Source organism: Lissotriton helveticus, chromosome 1_1, assembly GCF_964261635.1.
Source record: "Lissotriton helveticus chromosome 1_1, aLisHel1.1, whole genome shotgun sequence".
NCBI classification, from domain to species: domain Eukaryota; kingdom Metazoa; phylum Chordata; class Amphibia; order Caudata; family Salamandridae; genus Lissotriton; species Lissotriton helveticus.
In genome coordinates, this window is record NC_136057.1 from 861,495,751 (window position 1) to 861,510,703 (window position 14,953).

The following is a 14,953-nucleotide window of genomic DNA, read 5'->3' on the forward strand; positions in this document are numbered from 1 at the left end:
CCAGTTTGCGCAACTTCATCAGGGCTATGGGGATGACCAGTCTTTACTTTACTTGGAATTACCACTTAATCTGCAGATGTATGACAATAAAAGACAAAGAACTTGCAAGGAGTAAATACCACTCTATTCTCCAATGCACTCCATACTTATATTAATGGTCTTTTTAAAAAAAAAGGTGTTGTTACCGAGTGGTTGCGAGTGTCCGCGTACCTGCAACCAAACAGCCGCCAAGATGACACCAACCACTTCGGCTTGAAGATCGAAAGACATCAACTGTCACCATTCAATCTTCACGCATGGAGGTGTGGGTTGTTCAGGCTTGGGGGCAGAATCTGGCCCTGCTTCTGCTATAGGATGTCCTCTTGAAGGGGCAGTCGGTTCCAAGGATGTATGCTCATCGCCAGAACTTATGTTTACCACCCTCTCCTTGCTCAGTCCCTTGCTTCTACGATGACTTGGGCTAACTCTCATTTTCTGTACTCTGGTCATGAGAGGTAGGGGTGAAAGGTGGACAGGAGCCACGACTCCCAGGCGGAACTGCCCAAGAACCTCCAATACTCAAAAACGTTGTGTTGGCAAAGCGATGGGGACAGGGATCATCCCATTGCTCAAAGACAATCTGTGACACCTCTGAGTTTAACTACCATTTATGATCCACTAAGCAATGTGCACAGAATCCATCTGCTCTGGCATTTAAATATCTCACAGATGCTGGGCCACCAGACAGATGACTTTCATGTTCAGCCACTTCAGAGATGTAAAGCCTGCTGCCATAGAGACCACGAACCCACAATGCCCTGTTTGTTGCAGTATCACATGGCAGTATTGTTGTCCATTACAATATGTGCAAGTTCACCCTTGACAGACGGGAAAAACACCTTCAGGATCAAGCGAATTGCTTGCAACTCCAGCAAGTTGATGTTGAGATGAGCTTCTGTCAGAGACCAGAGACCTCTGATCTCCACCTCTCCCAGATGACCACTCCAACCCCGCAACAATACATCTGTCACAACCATTAGCATTGGGTGGGGTAGGGAGAGATGTCTACCCTTGATCTTACTGCGGTTGGATAGACACCACTGCAAGTCTTTTGTAATCTCCTACAACACCTGGATGGAATAAGAAAGGTTTCCTTGGTGCTGAGCCCACTGAGAATTCAGGTCCCACTGCAGAGACCACATTTGCAACCTGGCATGGTTCTCGAGCAGAATGCAGGAGACTTAAAGGACTAGAAGTCTCAGAGCTGCTTTCACTGACACGCAGGCTGTATCTTAGCCTGAATATCCTGGACTCATTGAGGAAGAGGGAAGGTTTTTGAGAAGGGTGATTTTCCAAAACAAAACTCTCAAAGTGGGAAAAAGAAAACCTAATGACCCCCACACTCTGGGAACTTTATCGAAAGGTGTGGGGGTCATTACTGTTTTTTTCAGTTTGTTATATCTAGGTTTTTCCTTGCGATGAAGGACAACAAACAAAGACTCCAAAAAGTCTGCTGGTTTTAAGGAGGAGGGTGTAAAGTTCTCCACCAATGACCCCTACTCCCTCAGACCAATGGAGAAAGTATTCTGTCAACAGAGTCAATGACTGTTCCATCGACAGAATGCGTACAGTCGATCCCACTCTAAATGAGGTGGGCGGACAGAGGCTTTGGAGAACAAGGTACTCCGTTATATTTGCAATGAAGACCCTGTCCTCCAAACTCTAAATCAGGTCCATAGTTTTGACGACTGCAGGTCATTCTCAGTAAAAAAATAAAAAAATGTAAACATGCTGGGATCGCAACCATGGATGCCTCCAGGTCTCTAGTTCTCAGAAATATGCAGGTCCAACTAGGTTCCCTTAATGCAAGCTGACCCAACAACCAATTAAGAAGCTAATTTCTGTTGTCAAGTGTTAGGAAATTGTGTGTTTTAGGAATAGTTTAGAAGTTTGCAGAGCATTCTCATTGTGAAAACATGAAGGAATCTCAAGCAAGCCACACCACCGTGGATTTCTAATTTGAAATAATGCCCAAGGGTGGTATCATTCCCTATGTGGCATCTGACCAGGTGTCTGAATACAGCAGCTATCCAAATGGCAAGTGAAAGGAAATAAGGAGTTTTTTTTTAATGCAGTTTTGATGGAAGGGCTAGGAGGGAAGGGGGCACTCACCCTCATTGTGACAACCTAGGGAGCAGAAAGACTGTTTGGTACCAGTGGTGTGGCTAAAATGGCACACATTTTAGAAGGCTTTCTGGATAAAAACTCTTGAAATATTGTGACAGTTTAAGGTCTGTCAACGTACCCAGAAGTTCATGTGCATTAGTTTGCCACTGCAGCAGGTCATGGATGTGCCTTCGGGGAAAATGTGCTCAGCTCACTCAGCGATGCTTTTGTAGCTGGGTGTGCTGATGGTCCTCCTGGACCTAGCCCAGGCAAGTGGCTATGGTCTTCCAACCCACCCAGAAAGTTGAAGAAATGGCAGCTCTCCCGTGTTACTAGATGTAACAAAATGCCTCTTTTTGTGTGTTGAGCCCCAAGTTTTTCGACCAATGCTGCTGGTTTTTGGACTCTGAATGCACTGAGGCCTGCTAACCAGACTTCAGTGCCAGTGCCCTGACCCTAAAGTGTAAGTTGAATTGGGTGTACTCAACTAGAAATGACTAACTTACCTGTAGGTCCCTAGTAAATGGGACTCCAGTACCAAGGGCATGTAAGTTAAAGGGTTACCCAGGGCTTGCAGCATTGATTGTGCCATGCTCGAGGTCCCCCAAGTAAAACAAGTCTAATAGGCCCAGACTGGTAGAGCAGTCGTGCGCTGCTAGCCAGACTTTGCCATTGGCAGTAATGACAAAGCCACCACTTCTCATGGAATGTGTTAACTCAACCCTCGGGCAGGCACACCAAGCCTTAAGGCAAGGTGCAACATATGACACAGGCAGGACATGTCTTGACCGTAAAACACAGGAAACTACAGTTTTTACTGACGAAAGAGATGCTCACCTAATTGGCGAGTACAGGGTTACATGCTGACCCCTCAGCTGTGTTAACTCTCTAACTGTGCGGCCACAGTAGGCACTCCAAGGTATCAAAAACTCGTTATTAAGCCCTACTCATATCTCAAGTCGAAATTAATGTAACTTGTTGCAGCTTTCACAAAGCTGCCACTTTGGTGCCTTTAAAACTCCTGTGCTTTCCAAGGCTGTGTGCCTTGGAAAGCACAGGTGCTCCGCAAAAGAAAGCTTTCTGCCCTCCTGCAAAGACGTGCTAACAACTCTCAGGAAGGAGAACAATGAGGGCTTGCAGGCCAGGGAGTTGTCACCGCCCTCCTTCAGGAAGCCACCTGGGTTTTATCCCCGAAAAGCAGACTTCAAAGGCAAAGCCGCCTTTGAAGAGCAGATATGTAGCACCGGTGGGAGGGCTGTCCCATAGGTGAGGTAGACAGGCTGGTGATGAAAAGCAGCGAGACTCCCAAGACTTTCGATGCCGCTTGGTGCAAACCACCTCTAATTCACCCTAAGATTAGCGATCAAAATAACGAGGCAGGCGCTGGACCTGGATGGCGAAGAACAGTTTTATTTCTCCAGAGGAGAACACATCACATCAGACACCGGGGCTATCGTCAGGAGGTGCTCTAACTGCATCTCTGTGGCACAGCCTTTTATATGCTTTTTCGTCAGTTTATTACATGGTCAAACATTCCTGGCATCAGTCTATTGCATAGTGAAACATCCTTGGAATCCCCGTCTCAAGCTAGTTCCCACACAAACTTAGCAGCAATCGTCCCTCCACCCAGATCTAACAGATGATCGCTATCTCGCAACTGGACATTCCGACAGGATTTAAAACATGTGGGATCGGTCAGATCTAAGGGGTCGTATCACTGATTAAATTCCGCCCCCTTTGCTGGTGAAGCAAGTTCTGTCGTATGTGGGTAATAAACTATGTTCACAGGGGTCGGTTAGTGCCTGGGACCGGATTGAGTGGCCAGGTGCAGGGAAGGAGGTTATCAAAGGGGGCTTGCCCGAGCGTGGAGGATGAAAGGATGAGCGGGTTGGTTGCGGGAAGTGACTCCGGGGCATTGTCATGTTGAGAAGGTTTTATGACCCTTGGTACATGTGTTCAGGCTTAGTGAGAGCGCGGGGATGATAGCGAGGTCAGGGTGACTCACAGGTGACCAGCAGAGCATGAAATGGCCGCGATGCATAAAATCGTTGCTGCTTACGCGCTCACAGAGGCCTTAGCTAAGCAAGATGGCGCCGGCAATGTTCATATTTGTCGTTTTATTTTCTACACTGGCAAGGGAGACAGAGAGGGAAAACCAGCTGCAAAAGCCCTGAGGTGGGCTACTAAAACGTCTGCACACAAACAACGGGGTCTCACCATCTTGGGAGTCGACAGAATGGTGCACCCTGGGATAGCCGCTGTCACACTCCAGAGGAAGTGGTCCTTAGCGGGAGGAAACCTGGTAGCTCATTGGCTATCAACTGCATATTGCCCAAGGCCACTTTCTGAGCATAAAGATGGCACCCAGACCTCAGACCTCAACCGACTTGGAAGAAGGACTGTCCTGTGGCACCAAAGGACTAGCAAAGAGAAGCTGCACCACCTAGGACTGCATCTGCTTGCTGGCAAAGAGAGGGACTGTCCTGCTCAGTGAAAAGCTGTATCTAGAGCCCAGTCAAGCAATGAGAACTCCAAGGGCAAGCTCCAAGGGCAGGTACACAACAGATGTAGAAGCCTGCTGGGGCAAGTTAGTAGCCCAAAATCTTCAAGCCACTACCACCCCTGCCGTGCAGCAGCAAGAATCAAGACCCAATGCACAGAGTTGAACAAGAGTTCGCTGAGATCGAGACTGCAGTTGGAGAGCTGCTGGGACCCTCAGAAGGAAAAGTTATAGAACCAGGAAGGATTGGCCTGTGACCACGACAACAGACAACTGGACTTTGGCCAGACTGGAGAGGACTTCGTGGGACATCGAACCTGCATCCAGGATCCCCTCACCATCTTTGTGGACCGAGGAATCCCTGCAGGAAGACCCCCATCGAGCGCGTCGTATCCACAGCATCCTTAGAGCATTTTCAGCATTCTCCATCCCTTGCATCAGGATCATTCTATAGAAATCCACAGCTATGCGGATAAAGTGCTTGGAACTGTTAAAGGACTGCTTCTCCTCTGAAGGCTGCTGTTCTTTAGGACCTTGATGGTCCCCCTGACTAGCTCCCTGCCGGAGTTGGTTGCCCCAAGTACCTTTAACCAACCACACTGACACTTACCTAAGTTTTCCATGAATAAGTTACTAGGAGTTCAATTCATTGACTCTGTTGAGGCTTGCTTGCTATTGGATGAAATTGCTCGGATTTTAATATTGTTTGTAAAAGCAACCCTCTAGTGGATCACTTAAGTGCTGCTTAAATGCTTAATTCTTGCTCCTCTGTAAGCCTTGCTGCTCAGTGCCACAACTACTCAGGGTCGAGCTGAGGGTTTTACAGACTAAACCTACTGGACCTAAAGGGGTTGGTAATTGTATTAAAGAGTGAGGTTGAACAACCAAACCCTATAATACACCCCATTTCCTCACACTAGGGTGCAGTGGAACATGCAGAGCAAACAATGGGACCCCTCTCGAAGCATATTTACAACAAAAGAAAACTAGCAACAGCACTGATAAAATAGAGCTGGTATGTGCTAATGGTACAACATTAAATGTAAATATGTTAGACATGTTAACAAGTAAAAAATGTACACCAATCAGAATCTCAGAACAAATCTCCCTTGTAGGGATCTGCTAAGTTCCCCTCTTTGAGTACATAAATTATGGTGATAATAGAGCTAAATCGCTTTTAACGAAGACCAACAATGACCCAAAAAATTCAATTTTGCTCAATAGAAAATCCTAACTTGCACTCTTCTGAGCATTTATCACAAATAATGCAATAGTAAAGGTAAATAATTTAACTTACAGAATAGCTGTGTTAGCAGAATCTTCTATTTTCAACAACTTAGCTTTAGGAGTACCACTTGGGGAAACAAGTCCATCATGGCTTGAAGTTTGTTCTGTTACAATGGAAGATGTATGTTTTCCAATCGAAAGGGTGGCATGATCAGCAGCTAATATTGATGGCATATCAGCAGTAGGAATTTCATCACTGACTTCCTGAATAATCATCCTTCTTAAAGGTTTCTAAACGAGGAAATAAAAAGAACTGTTAAAACGAGTGTGAAAAGAAACACTAATGGTCGTTAGACCAGCCCCAGAGCCCAAACACATAGCAAATACATGGTACTGTAGTGGTACATGGGCCAGAGCAGATCCACCAACAAGAATACCCACAACAGTAACTGGGTACACTCCCTTACCTACACTCCACGTGTTATATTACCATCAACTAACAGTACCTGGGGACACTCTCTAACCTACTCTTCACATGCTATATTACCATCAACTTTGCAAGTGAGGATAAAGGATTTTTAGTTAAATTGCATACCAATTTGTTATCTGCTCTTCTAGAGTTGGGATGCAAACCTCAGTTCTTCCCCTTCAATTCACAGTGAGCAAGAAACAGCCTAATCACGAATACCAAACATAAAATGCCTCTCTCCTTCCTTCCCATACTCTGCATGCCTCTGCTCTCCGAGTACAGCCTACTCTAAATATCATGCCCGTTTTAATCCTTAGTATCCTTTTGCCCACACCTTATTTCAAAGATCACAACATCTCCTTTAAAAGGGAGAGCGGCCAAGATTGCGACTCAGCAGGTTGTGTCTACCTGTCGCTCCAGCCTCAACCTAGGCCCCAGCATCAGCATTGTGCAGCGCAGCCCGGCATTGGCAACCGACTCCCCGCGATTCCCGCCTGGCCCCACAGTGACCAGTGGGGGGGAGGTCCCTGCGGTGTCCTGAACCATCGCGCGGGCTGTGGTTCGCGTGACAGGCTTGGAGCCGCAGAGAGCACAGCCTACCAGAGCTGGGGTAAAGGATGGACTGTTGCCGCCAGAGCTACGGGCCGAGTAGGGGCCACCAGTGAGGAGCAGACAGTGGGAGAAGTGCTGAAGAGGACCCCTCCCCTCGATGCTCTGCCCGTTTGCGGCCAACGCGGAGCAGCAATGACCTGCAGAGCTTCCCTGCCGGTTCCGTAGCGGGCAGGGATCCCCTCAAAGACTCACGCAGCAAGGCCTCATGCAGGACCGGAGCAGCCCTGTGGCAGTAGGGGCCCCTGACTACCCCACAGGACCAGCGGCATACAAGGTGAGCGTGGGGCAGAGGCACATACACAGCGGGACCGAGGTGCCGCGGGAGCGGCAATCTTAATGGCTGCAGGGCCTGCGGGGGTGTAGAGGTCGACTTGGACCCGGCGATATATACGAGGCCACCTTCGGGCTGCGCAGAGGCCCCAACCTTGACACAAGCCCATCCAGAAAGATTTAGCTGAAACTTAGTGCACCACACGGAGCCCATAGCTGCGCTCATACCCAGTAACACCCAAAGCCTGGCACCACCTGGCGGTGGTACATGACGGGCAGACCCTGCTACAGACTCGCACCCATCCTCAAGGAGAGTAAAGTGGGCCGACCTGCCATTTCTCTGATGCCTGGCCAGGGCCTGCTTTGGCCTCCGCACGGGCCATCACTCCAAACAGCGGCTCTATAGCTCCTATAAAGGGACCAGCATGGACTAAAACCTTACTTGGCAGGTACGGAAAGACCCACTATTTCCTGACTTGGCACCTAGAAGGATTGGTGGTTGGGCAACGAGGCGTGGAAGTGTTCAGCCTTCCAACGGAGAACTATCACAGCACTTTTGGGAAACTGAGCGCCTCGGACCCGGCACGAAGATTGCCCGTAGACGCAACAGCTGCAAGCGGACGTTACACAAGACTTGCACTACCAATCATGGCGACTACAAAAGGGGGAAAGGAGGACAGAACAGTCAAGGAGATGCTGTTGAAAGCCTCCTCTGTCCTCGCGGACGGCCCGACAGGGCTAACAGAAAACGACATGGAGGCCCCGCTCACCCACGCCTTCATCAAAACTCTCTTCGCCTCACTAAGGACAACTTCAAGCAAATGAAGGCAGAGATAGCATAGGGCATCAGAGAGGTGAGGAGGGACATGGACTCTCTTAGGGACAGAGTGGACACACTGGAGAACCAAACCGTGAGCATGGATAAAGAATTGGAGTCCCTACAGCAGGAAGTGATCCATCTCAAAGAGCAACACCTTGATCTCCAGGCCCATGCGGAGGACCTGGAGAACCGCTCTAGGCGAAACAACATCAGCATTTGTAATGTCCCGCGGGGAGCGGAGGGGCAGAACATTGTGGAGTATGTTGTGGGCATGTTCAGAGAGCTCCTTGCAGCCTCCGAAGACACGGAGATAAAGCTTGACCACACGCACAGTGTGGGGCCCAGAAGACCCTCACCGTCCCCCCACCCCCCAGACATTCTAACATGCAGGCACAATTTTCGCCTGAAGGAGCGCATACTACTAAAAGCCAGGGATAACGACTCCTTCCAATATCACAGACACAAGCCCCTTCTCTTTCAGGATTTAGCGGCGTTGACTCTCCAAAAAACGACGAGAGTTCCGGAGTGTCACTACCTTTCTCCGCAATAGCAAAATCCCGTACTCATGGGGACACCCTTTTAGGCTAATTTTTCGACTCAATGGGAAAATCCAACAGATTCAGTCCGTCAAGAAAACTCGCACCACATAGAGCATGCCAGAAAACGCAACGGAAGACGGGGCATTGCGTGAGCGATCGAGCCCGAACAGGAGACAGGGTAGGTGGCGAACAATGAACGGCAACTCCCCGAAGTTACGGCCTGATCCAGAAATGATGGCAAAAGAGAGGCAGGCCGTCCTGATGTCGCTGGAGGGAGACTCCAAAGGCCCGGCATGAATCCACGGAGTGCAATAATGGACGTTTTCAAGAAGGGAATACACACCTACGGCGGGGCTTACATCATGAGCCTCTGAGCTGGGGTCCTGGCGGGGCCGTGCAGCCGGCATTGAACTTCTTCCACCTCCATCTCATGGGATGGTACTCCCAGGACTTTAGGGTTCACTATAATGTTATTTTGTTGTTGTTCTGTTTATGTTAGGGTTGGTATTTACGAGTGGGACCTCCTCCTTTCACCTCCATGACACGTTGTGTTATGTTATGTTATTGTAATTTGTATAGCGCGCATATACCCTTAGGTGTCTTGGCGCTTCCGGTTCTCCATACAGTGTTTCAGACCAATATTCCTAAAAAAGCTTGTCTTTTGTTGCTTTCGGAACTCAACGAGAGAAGGAATTTTCCTCAGATATAATGGGAGAGAGTTCCACTCCTTTGAAGTATTGTATTTGTAACTGAAACTCCTCCTACCCCAGCTCATTTTTTTTTTACTCTGACTGTAGGCATCAGATTGGTATTTGCCGATCTCATGGGGCCTGTTGGGGATATACCATTTAAAAAGGTTCCATAAAAATGTTGAACCTTCTTTATGGAGAGCCTTGTGAGCTATACACAGTGCTTTAAATATTACCCTCTGGCCGACTGGCAGCCAGTGAAGATCCTGAATCCCTGTTCTAAAACTGATATTTGGGTATATGCAGTACGAGTCTTGCAGCGGCATTTTGTACTGTTTGGGATTTTCTAAGAAGAGTGGGTTGGATATTAATATATAGGCCATTGCAATAATCGAGCTTAGGTAAGATTAGCGAAGTTACAACCGTCTTTCTAGATTTTTTAGAAAGAAATGGAAATATTTTAAGGTTTTTATCATGAAATATGCTGAAGACACCACCTTGGATACTTGAGGTTTTAGACTCAACTTATCGTCTATGATAACTCCTATGTTTTTGGCTTTAATCACAGGTGTGGAAGGGGGGCCAAGATTGGCCGGCCACCACTCGGGGGACCAGGGGGGAAAAAGATTCCCAAACATGATTACATCCGACTTGCTTGAATTTAATTTCAGATCGTGATTACTCATCCAGGTACTTAACTGGATCATACAATCGTGAAGTTTTGTGGAATGATTGATATCCTTGTCCACTGTCGAGATAACCAGTTGGGTATCATTGGCATAGGAGGTGGGAATCAGATTGAAGCTTCTGATCAGTGGGGCCGATTCTGCCACATAAATATTAAAAAAATGTGGGGCTCAACGATGAGCCCTGAGGGACCCCGCATGGCAGTGTAAAAGGTGTTGATTTGAAATTGCCTAGATGGACAGATCGAGTTCTATCTGATAAAAAGGATGTCAGTAGAGGAAGTGCGACTCTTCCAATCCCTATTGTTTTTTATCGCTGCGCCAGAAGAGTATGATCTACAGTATCAAATGCTGCGGATAGGTCCAGCAGTAAAAGAACTGCTGACCCACCGCCATCTAATGAGGATCGGATTTCTTCTGTGGTTTTTATCAGAGCCGTTTCCGTACTATGATTGGTTCTAAAACCAAATTGGCTGTGGTCTAAAACCTGGGTGTAAGCGATAAAAGCAGAGAGTTCTGTGTCTATGATTTTCTCTATTATTTTTGCAGGCAGAGGGATTCTTGTAATGGGTCGATAGTTGGTTGGGTCGGTTGAATTTAGATTTGTTTTTTTAAAAGAGGCAGGATACAGATCTTTGCTACCACCTTACACCTTGCTCTATGGTCAAGGCAGGCAAAGCAGCCCAATAGCGACCATGCTTGGGTTGTTATGATGCCCCACGCTCTCAAGATCCTGACACTCAAAGTCAAAGGGCTAAACAATCCCATCAAACGTAGGGGGATACGTTCATATCTTGAACACTCAGATGCCCATATTTGTTTGCTCCAGGAGACACACCTCCTAGCGGGAGACACACATAGGATGAGCTTACGAGCTTTCCAGCAGCAGTTCTTTTGTTCCTTTTAAATAAGAAAGCGGAGGTAGCCATTTTAATCTCCAGAAACTGCCCCGGGAAGATCGGGCAAAAACAAGCTGAGCTAAAGGGGCAGTTATTAGCCTACTCCCTGTCTGTGGGTTCACAATCCCTCACTATAGTGTCCATATAATCTCCCAACGAGGGACAAGAAGCATACCTGATCAAGGTAGTGCAGGAATTGAGCATATTTCAAAGTGGGTTGATTCTTCTAGGGGGAGATTTGAATATTGTATTTGATGGAGCTTTGGACAGATCAGCCCAGAGATAGGGACAGACAGGGGCTCTGTCGGATGCGGGGAAGCAGCTAGTGGCCGAGGTGGGACTCTTAGATATATGGAGGGAGAAGCACCCTACCGCAAGTGAATACTCCTTTTACTCACACTCCCAGCAGACATACGCACTTCTTGATTACTTCTTGGGCACACAAGGGCTGCTCCCCTGCATCCAACAAGTCGACATCCATCCACGATCTCTGTCGGACCACTCCGCGATAACCATGGCACTAACACTACCACCCGAAACCTCTCTTTCCATGCACTTGGCGCCTTCATGACACGCTGTTACATAAACCTGAGGAGGCCCAGAGAATCACCAAAACCCTGAAAGAGTACATGGCAACTAATGATACGCCTGATATTTCTCTATACTATGGGACACACTAAAAGCAGTCGTTAGGGGGGAATTTATCACCATAGCATCCTCAGACAACAAAGCATGCGAGGAAATGAGAGAGCTCTTAGCACAACAGACATGAGAGCTAGAGAGGATACACCAGCGGACAGGAGAACCCTGGGTTTGGAGACAACTAGAAGCGGCACAGTCCCAGCTCGCTGCGTTGGTCTTAGATAGGGCAGAATATGTGGCAAAAAGTTTCCGTCATAATTTCTATACGGGAGGAACCATTGCAGGGCGTCTACTGGCACACAAACTACAAATTCAAAGACAGTCATCCACTGTCACCTCCGTCTCAGCTCCTTATGGGGAGGAAAAAGGCACGAACCATGGCATTGCTGACACTTTCAGTCAATTTTATGCTGAACTCTATACAGCTCTAGATCTCCCTGCCCAAACACAGGCGGCATATCTACAGGGCATCCTCACATCTACCGTAAGTCCCAATCAGGCGGAAGAGCATCAGAATTGAGGTGGTGATATCGGTAATTGCTAAATTGAAACCTCTAAAATCCCCAGGGCCGGATGGGTTCACAGGAACGTTTTATAAAACCTCATCCTGACCAGGGTATATAACATGATGGGGACTTTGGCCAGGCTTCCCGATTCCATGCTCGGGGCATCACTGATCGTGATACCTAAAGGCGGAAAAGAACCAAAGCAGTGCACCTCCTACAGGCCAATATCTAGGTTGAATATTGACTTTAAGGTGTTCACGGGGGTCTTGGCGGCGAGGCTGTCACCACTGCTACCTGGCCTGATCAATCCAGACCAGGCCGGCTTTGTACCAGGACGTCAGTGCGCGGACAATACCAAAAGTATATTGCATGTTATCGATGGAGCCCAACATTTTGATATCGAACGCTTGATTATGTCCATGGACGCGGAGAAAGGGTTCAACAGGGTTAATTGGAAATATCTAGAAGCAACACTAACGCACTTCGGCCTCCCAGAACGGTTCATAGCATGGGTCTTCAGTGGCTACACCAACCCAATGGCCACTGTAAGGATGAACGGGTTTACATCCTCTGCCTTCTCCATACAAATAGGGACTCTGCAGGGATGCCCCCTTTCCCCGCTATTCTTTGCCTTATACATGGAGCCAATAGCTTAACGTCGTAGGGACAACCCTGTGATCTCAGGCATCTGCTTTGGAGGGGAGCGGCACACACTGAGCTTATATGCGGATGATGTGATAGTTTCCCTAGAACACATCTTGACGTTCGTCCCAGCGGTTCTAGTGGAGCTGGAGACCTTTTCCAGGGCGGCTGGCTATAAAATAAACATACACAAATCCCAAGCCCTAAACCAGACCCTCAAACCCTCCACACTAGCCTCCCTAAAAACTGGCCACCTGCCCTCTATTGGGCCAACACGGCCATCCCCTATTTGGGGATTCAACTATCGGCGTCTATCACTGATACAGTATCTTTGAATTGCAACACCTTGTAGTGCCAGGTGAGGGGAAGACCTGCAACGATGGAAGCCACATGCGCTATCTACCCAAGATCCTACTTATTTTCCAAACTTTACCCATAGAACCACCCCTAGGCATGCTCCGCACGCTTCAGCAGGAGATAGACACCTTTATATGGGCAGGCAAGAAACCTAGAATGAAACAGTACCTGAACTACAAGCCCACGGGAGAGGGAGGGCTGGGGATTCCAAATTTGCAGGACTATTACTGGACGACCCAGATCCAGACATTTGTCAAATGGTCGAGCGCAGAATCAGAAAAACATTGCCTCTTCATAGACAGGGCATTGGCCCGGGCGCGCACTGTGGTGGATAACCTTTCTGATGAAACTGGAGAGATCCAAGAATTTGTACCTCTTTGCATGGTGGGCGAGGGAAGGCAGCATATTAATAGGGCACTTATTTGACAAGACTGGCCCCCTAACCTTCGAAGACCTCCGCAGTCAGCAAAACCATCCGGAAGCGGAACGCCACCTCACGGCTTTCGAAAGGTGGCTACTGTCCAAATTAGATGACACCCATCTCATCTCTCAACTTTACAGTTTGATTAGAAAAGCCCCTATCCCCAGCAAGACACCAAGCCAAAAGTGGTGGGAGAGAGAGCTGGAGTTTACTTTCTCTCAACGGGATTTAGAGAATTTTTAATACAGGGCCAGGCACTCTGTGTGTTACCAAAATAGCACAATACTGGTACTATACTCCAGTTAGACTCCACAATTGTAACCCATCTAAAGACCTGAGGTGTTGGGAGAGGGTGTGGATCACCAGGTACGCTGACTCATATCCTGTGGGACAGCCCACTCTTGCAACCCTACTGGAAACAGGTGCTGCAAGACATTGACACTCATTTTGCCACAGTGCTACCCCGACTGCCAATATACATTGTCCTGGGTCTGCCGAATGCTCTCATGTTTCCCCTTAAATCTTGCAGAGGTCAGCTATTCGCACTAGCTTTGGGGGCCTCTCTCCAGAACATAATCACCCACTGGGTCTCGGCCCTCATACCAACACACAAAGGATGGCTGCACCGTATGTGGTACCTTTTGGGATTGGAGAGGATATCCCTCACATTGACTAACAAAGGCAGTTCCTTTCCGAAACTTTGGGGCCCTTTCTTGGCATTGTTGTCTTCAGAATTCAACAAACGTACCAGCCTTAAATACTTTAGGCTGCTCCGCCTTACTGATCTAGAGCAAGAAACCTCTTGAACGTTTGATCATGGATGGGACAGGAATTGGTAGGGGCGTTTGAGGCGGGAGGAATAGTGGAGGGTCCTGTGGGTAGGAGAGGAATGTTGTTGTTGTATTTGTTGCACTCTGTAACTTGAAGCTTCACCCACAAGGTGGTTGGTCATTGCACACTGTTAAGCTGAGCTTTGTGTTTCTTCTTTTTCTTGTGAAAATCAATAAAGAAATTTTAAACATAAAAGACATACACTGCTCTCTAGCAATACTTTATCTTCTGTAGCTCATTTATTAATATCACCAACCACTGAATGAAATTGCTGAATCCCCCTCTGCTGCTAAAGACAACACCTAATTCCTATGAATGTAATCTACCATATAGATACTGGAATAAAGGTTTCTAAAGAGCACAAGTCTAATCGGAATAACCAACAATAAATATTGAAAAACCCACTACACTATTACCTGGAGCAACATTCTACCCTGAGTAAAAGCACAACAATGCCACGGCAGGGCTAGTAAGTGGTACATAATGCAATTACAATACAATGCAGTAGATAACCAACACTAAATCTAATATCATAACACTTAGCAGTCCTTCAGTCTGCTTAATCATTTCCTTTTACTGCGACACTCATACACTCACATAACACAAACCTGTGAAGGGTGATATTCATCACCAAGTAATATATCAGTACACAGCAATAAACCGACAGGCACAGAATAACAACCATGAACTGCAGGTCC

At 47.6% G+C, this 14,953-nt stretch overlaps 1 protein-coding gene across 10 annotated transcripts in view; it reads right to left on the reverse strand.

Annotated features, from left to right (window-relative positions):
- Positions 1-14,953, reverse strand: part of RPAP3 (RNA polymerase II associated protein 3) — a 286,980-nt gene that overhangs the window by 78,319 nt on the left and 193,708 nt on the right. For all 10 annotated transcript variants that reach the window (XM_078675415.1, XM_078675461.1, XM_078675426.1 and 7 more), the window contains one exon: positions 5,943-6,163. In XM_078675415.1, coding sequence (XP_078531541.1) covers positions 5,943-6,163 — 221 coding nt within the window. The remainder of the gene's footprint in view (positions 1-5,942; positions 6,164-14,953) is intronic.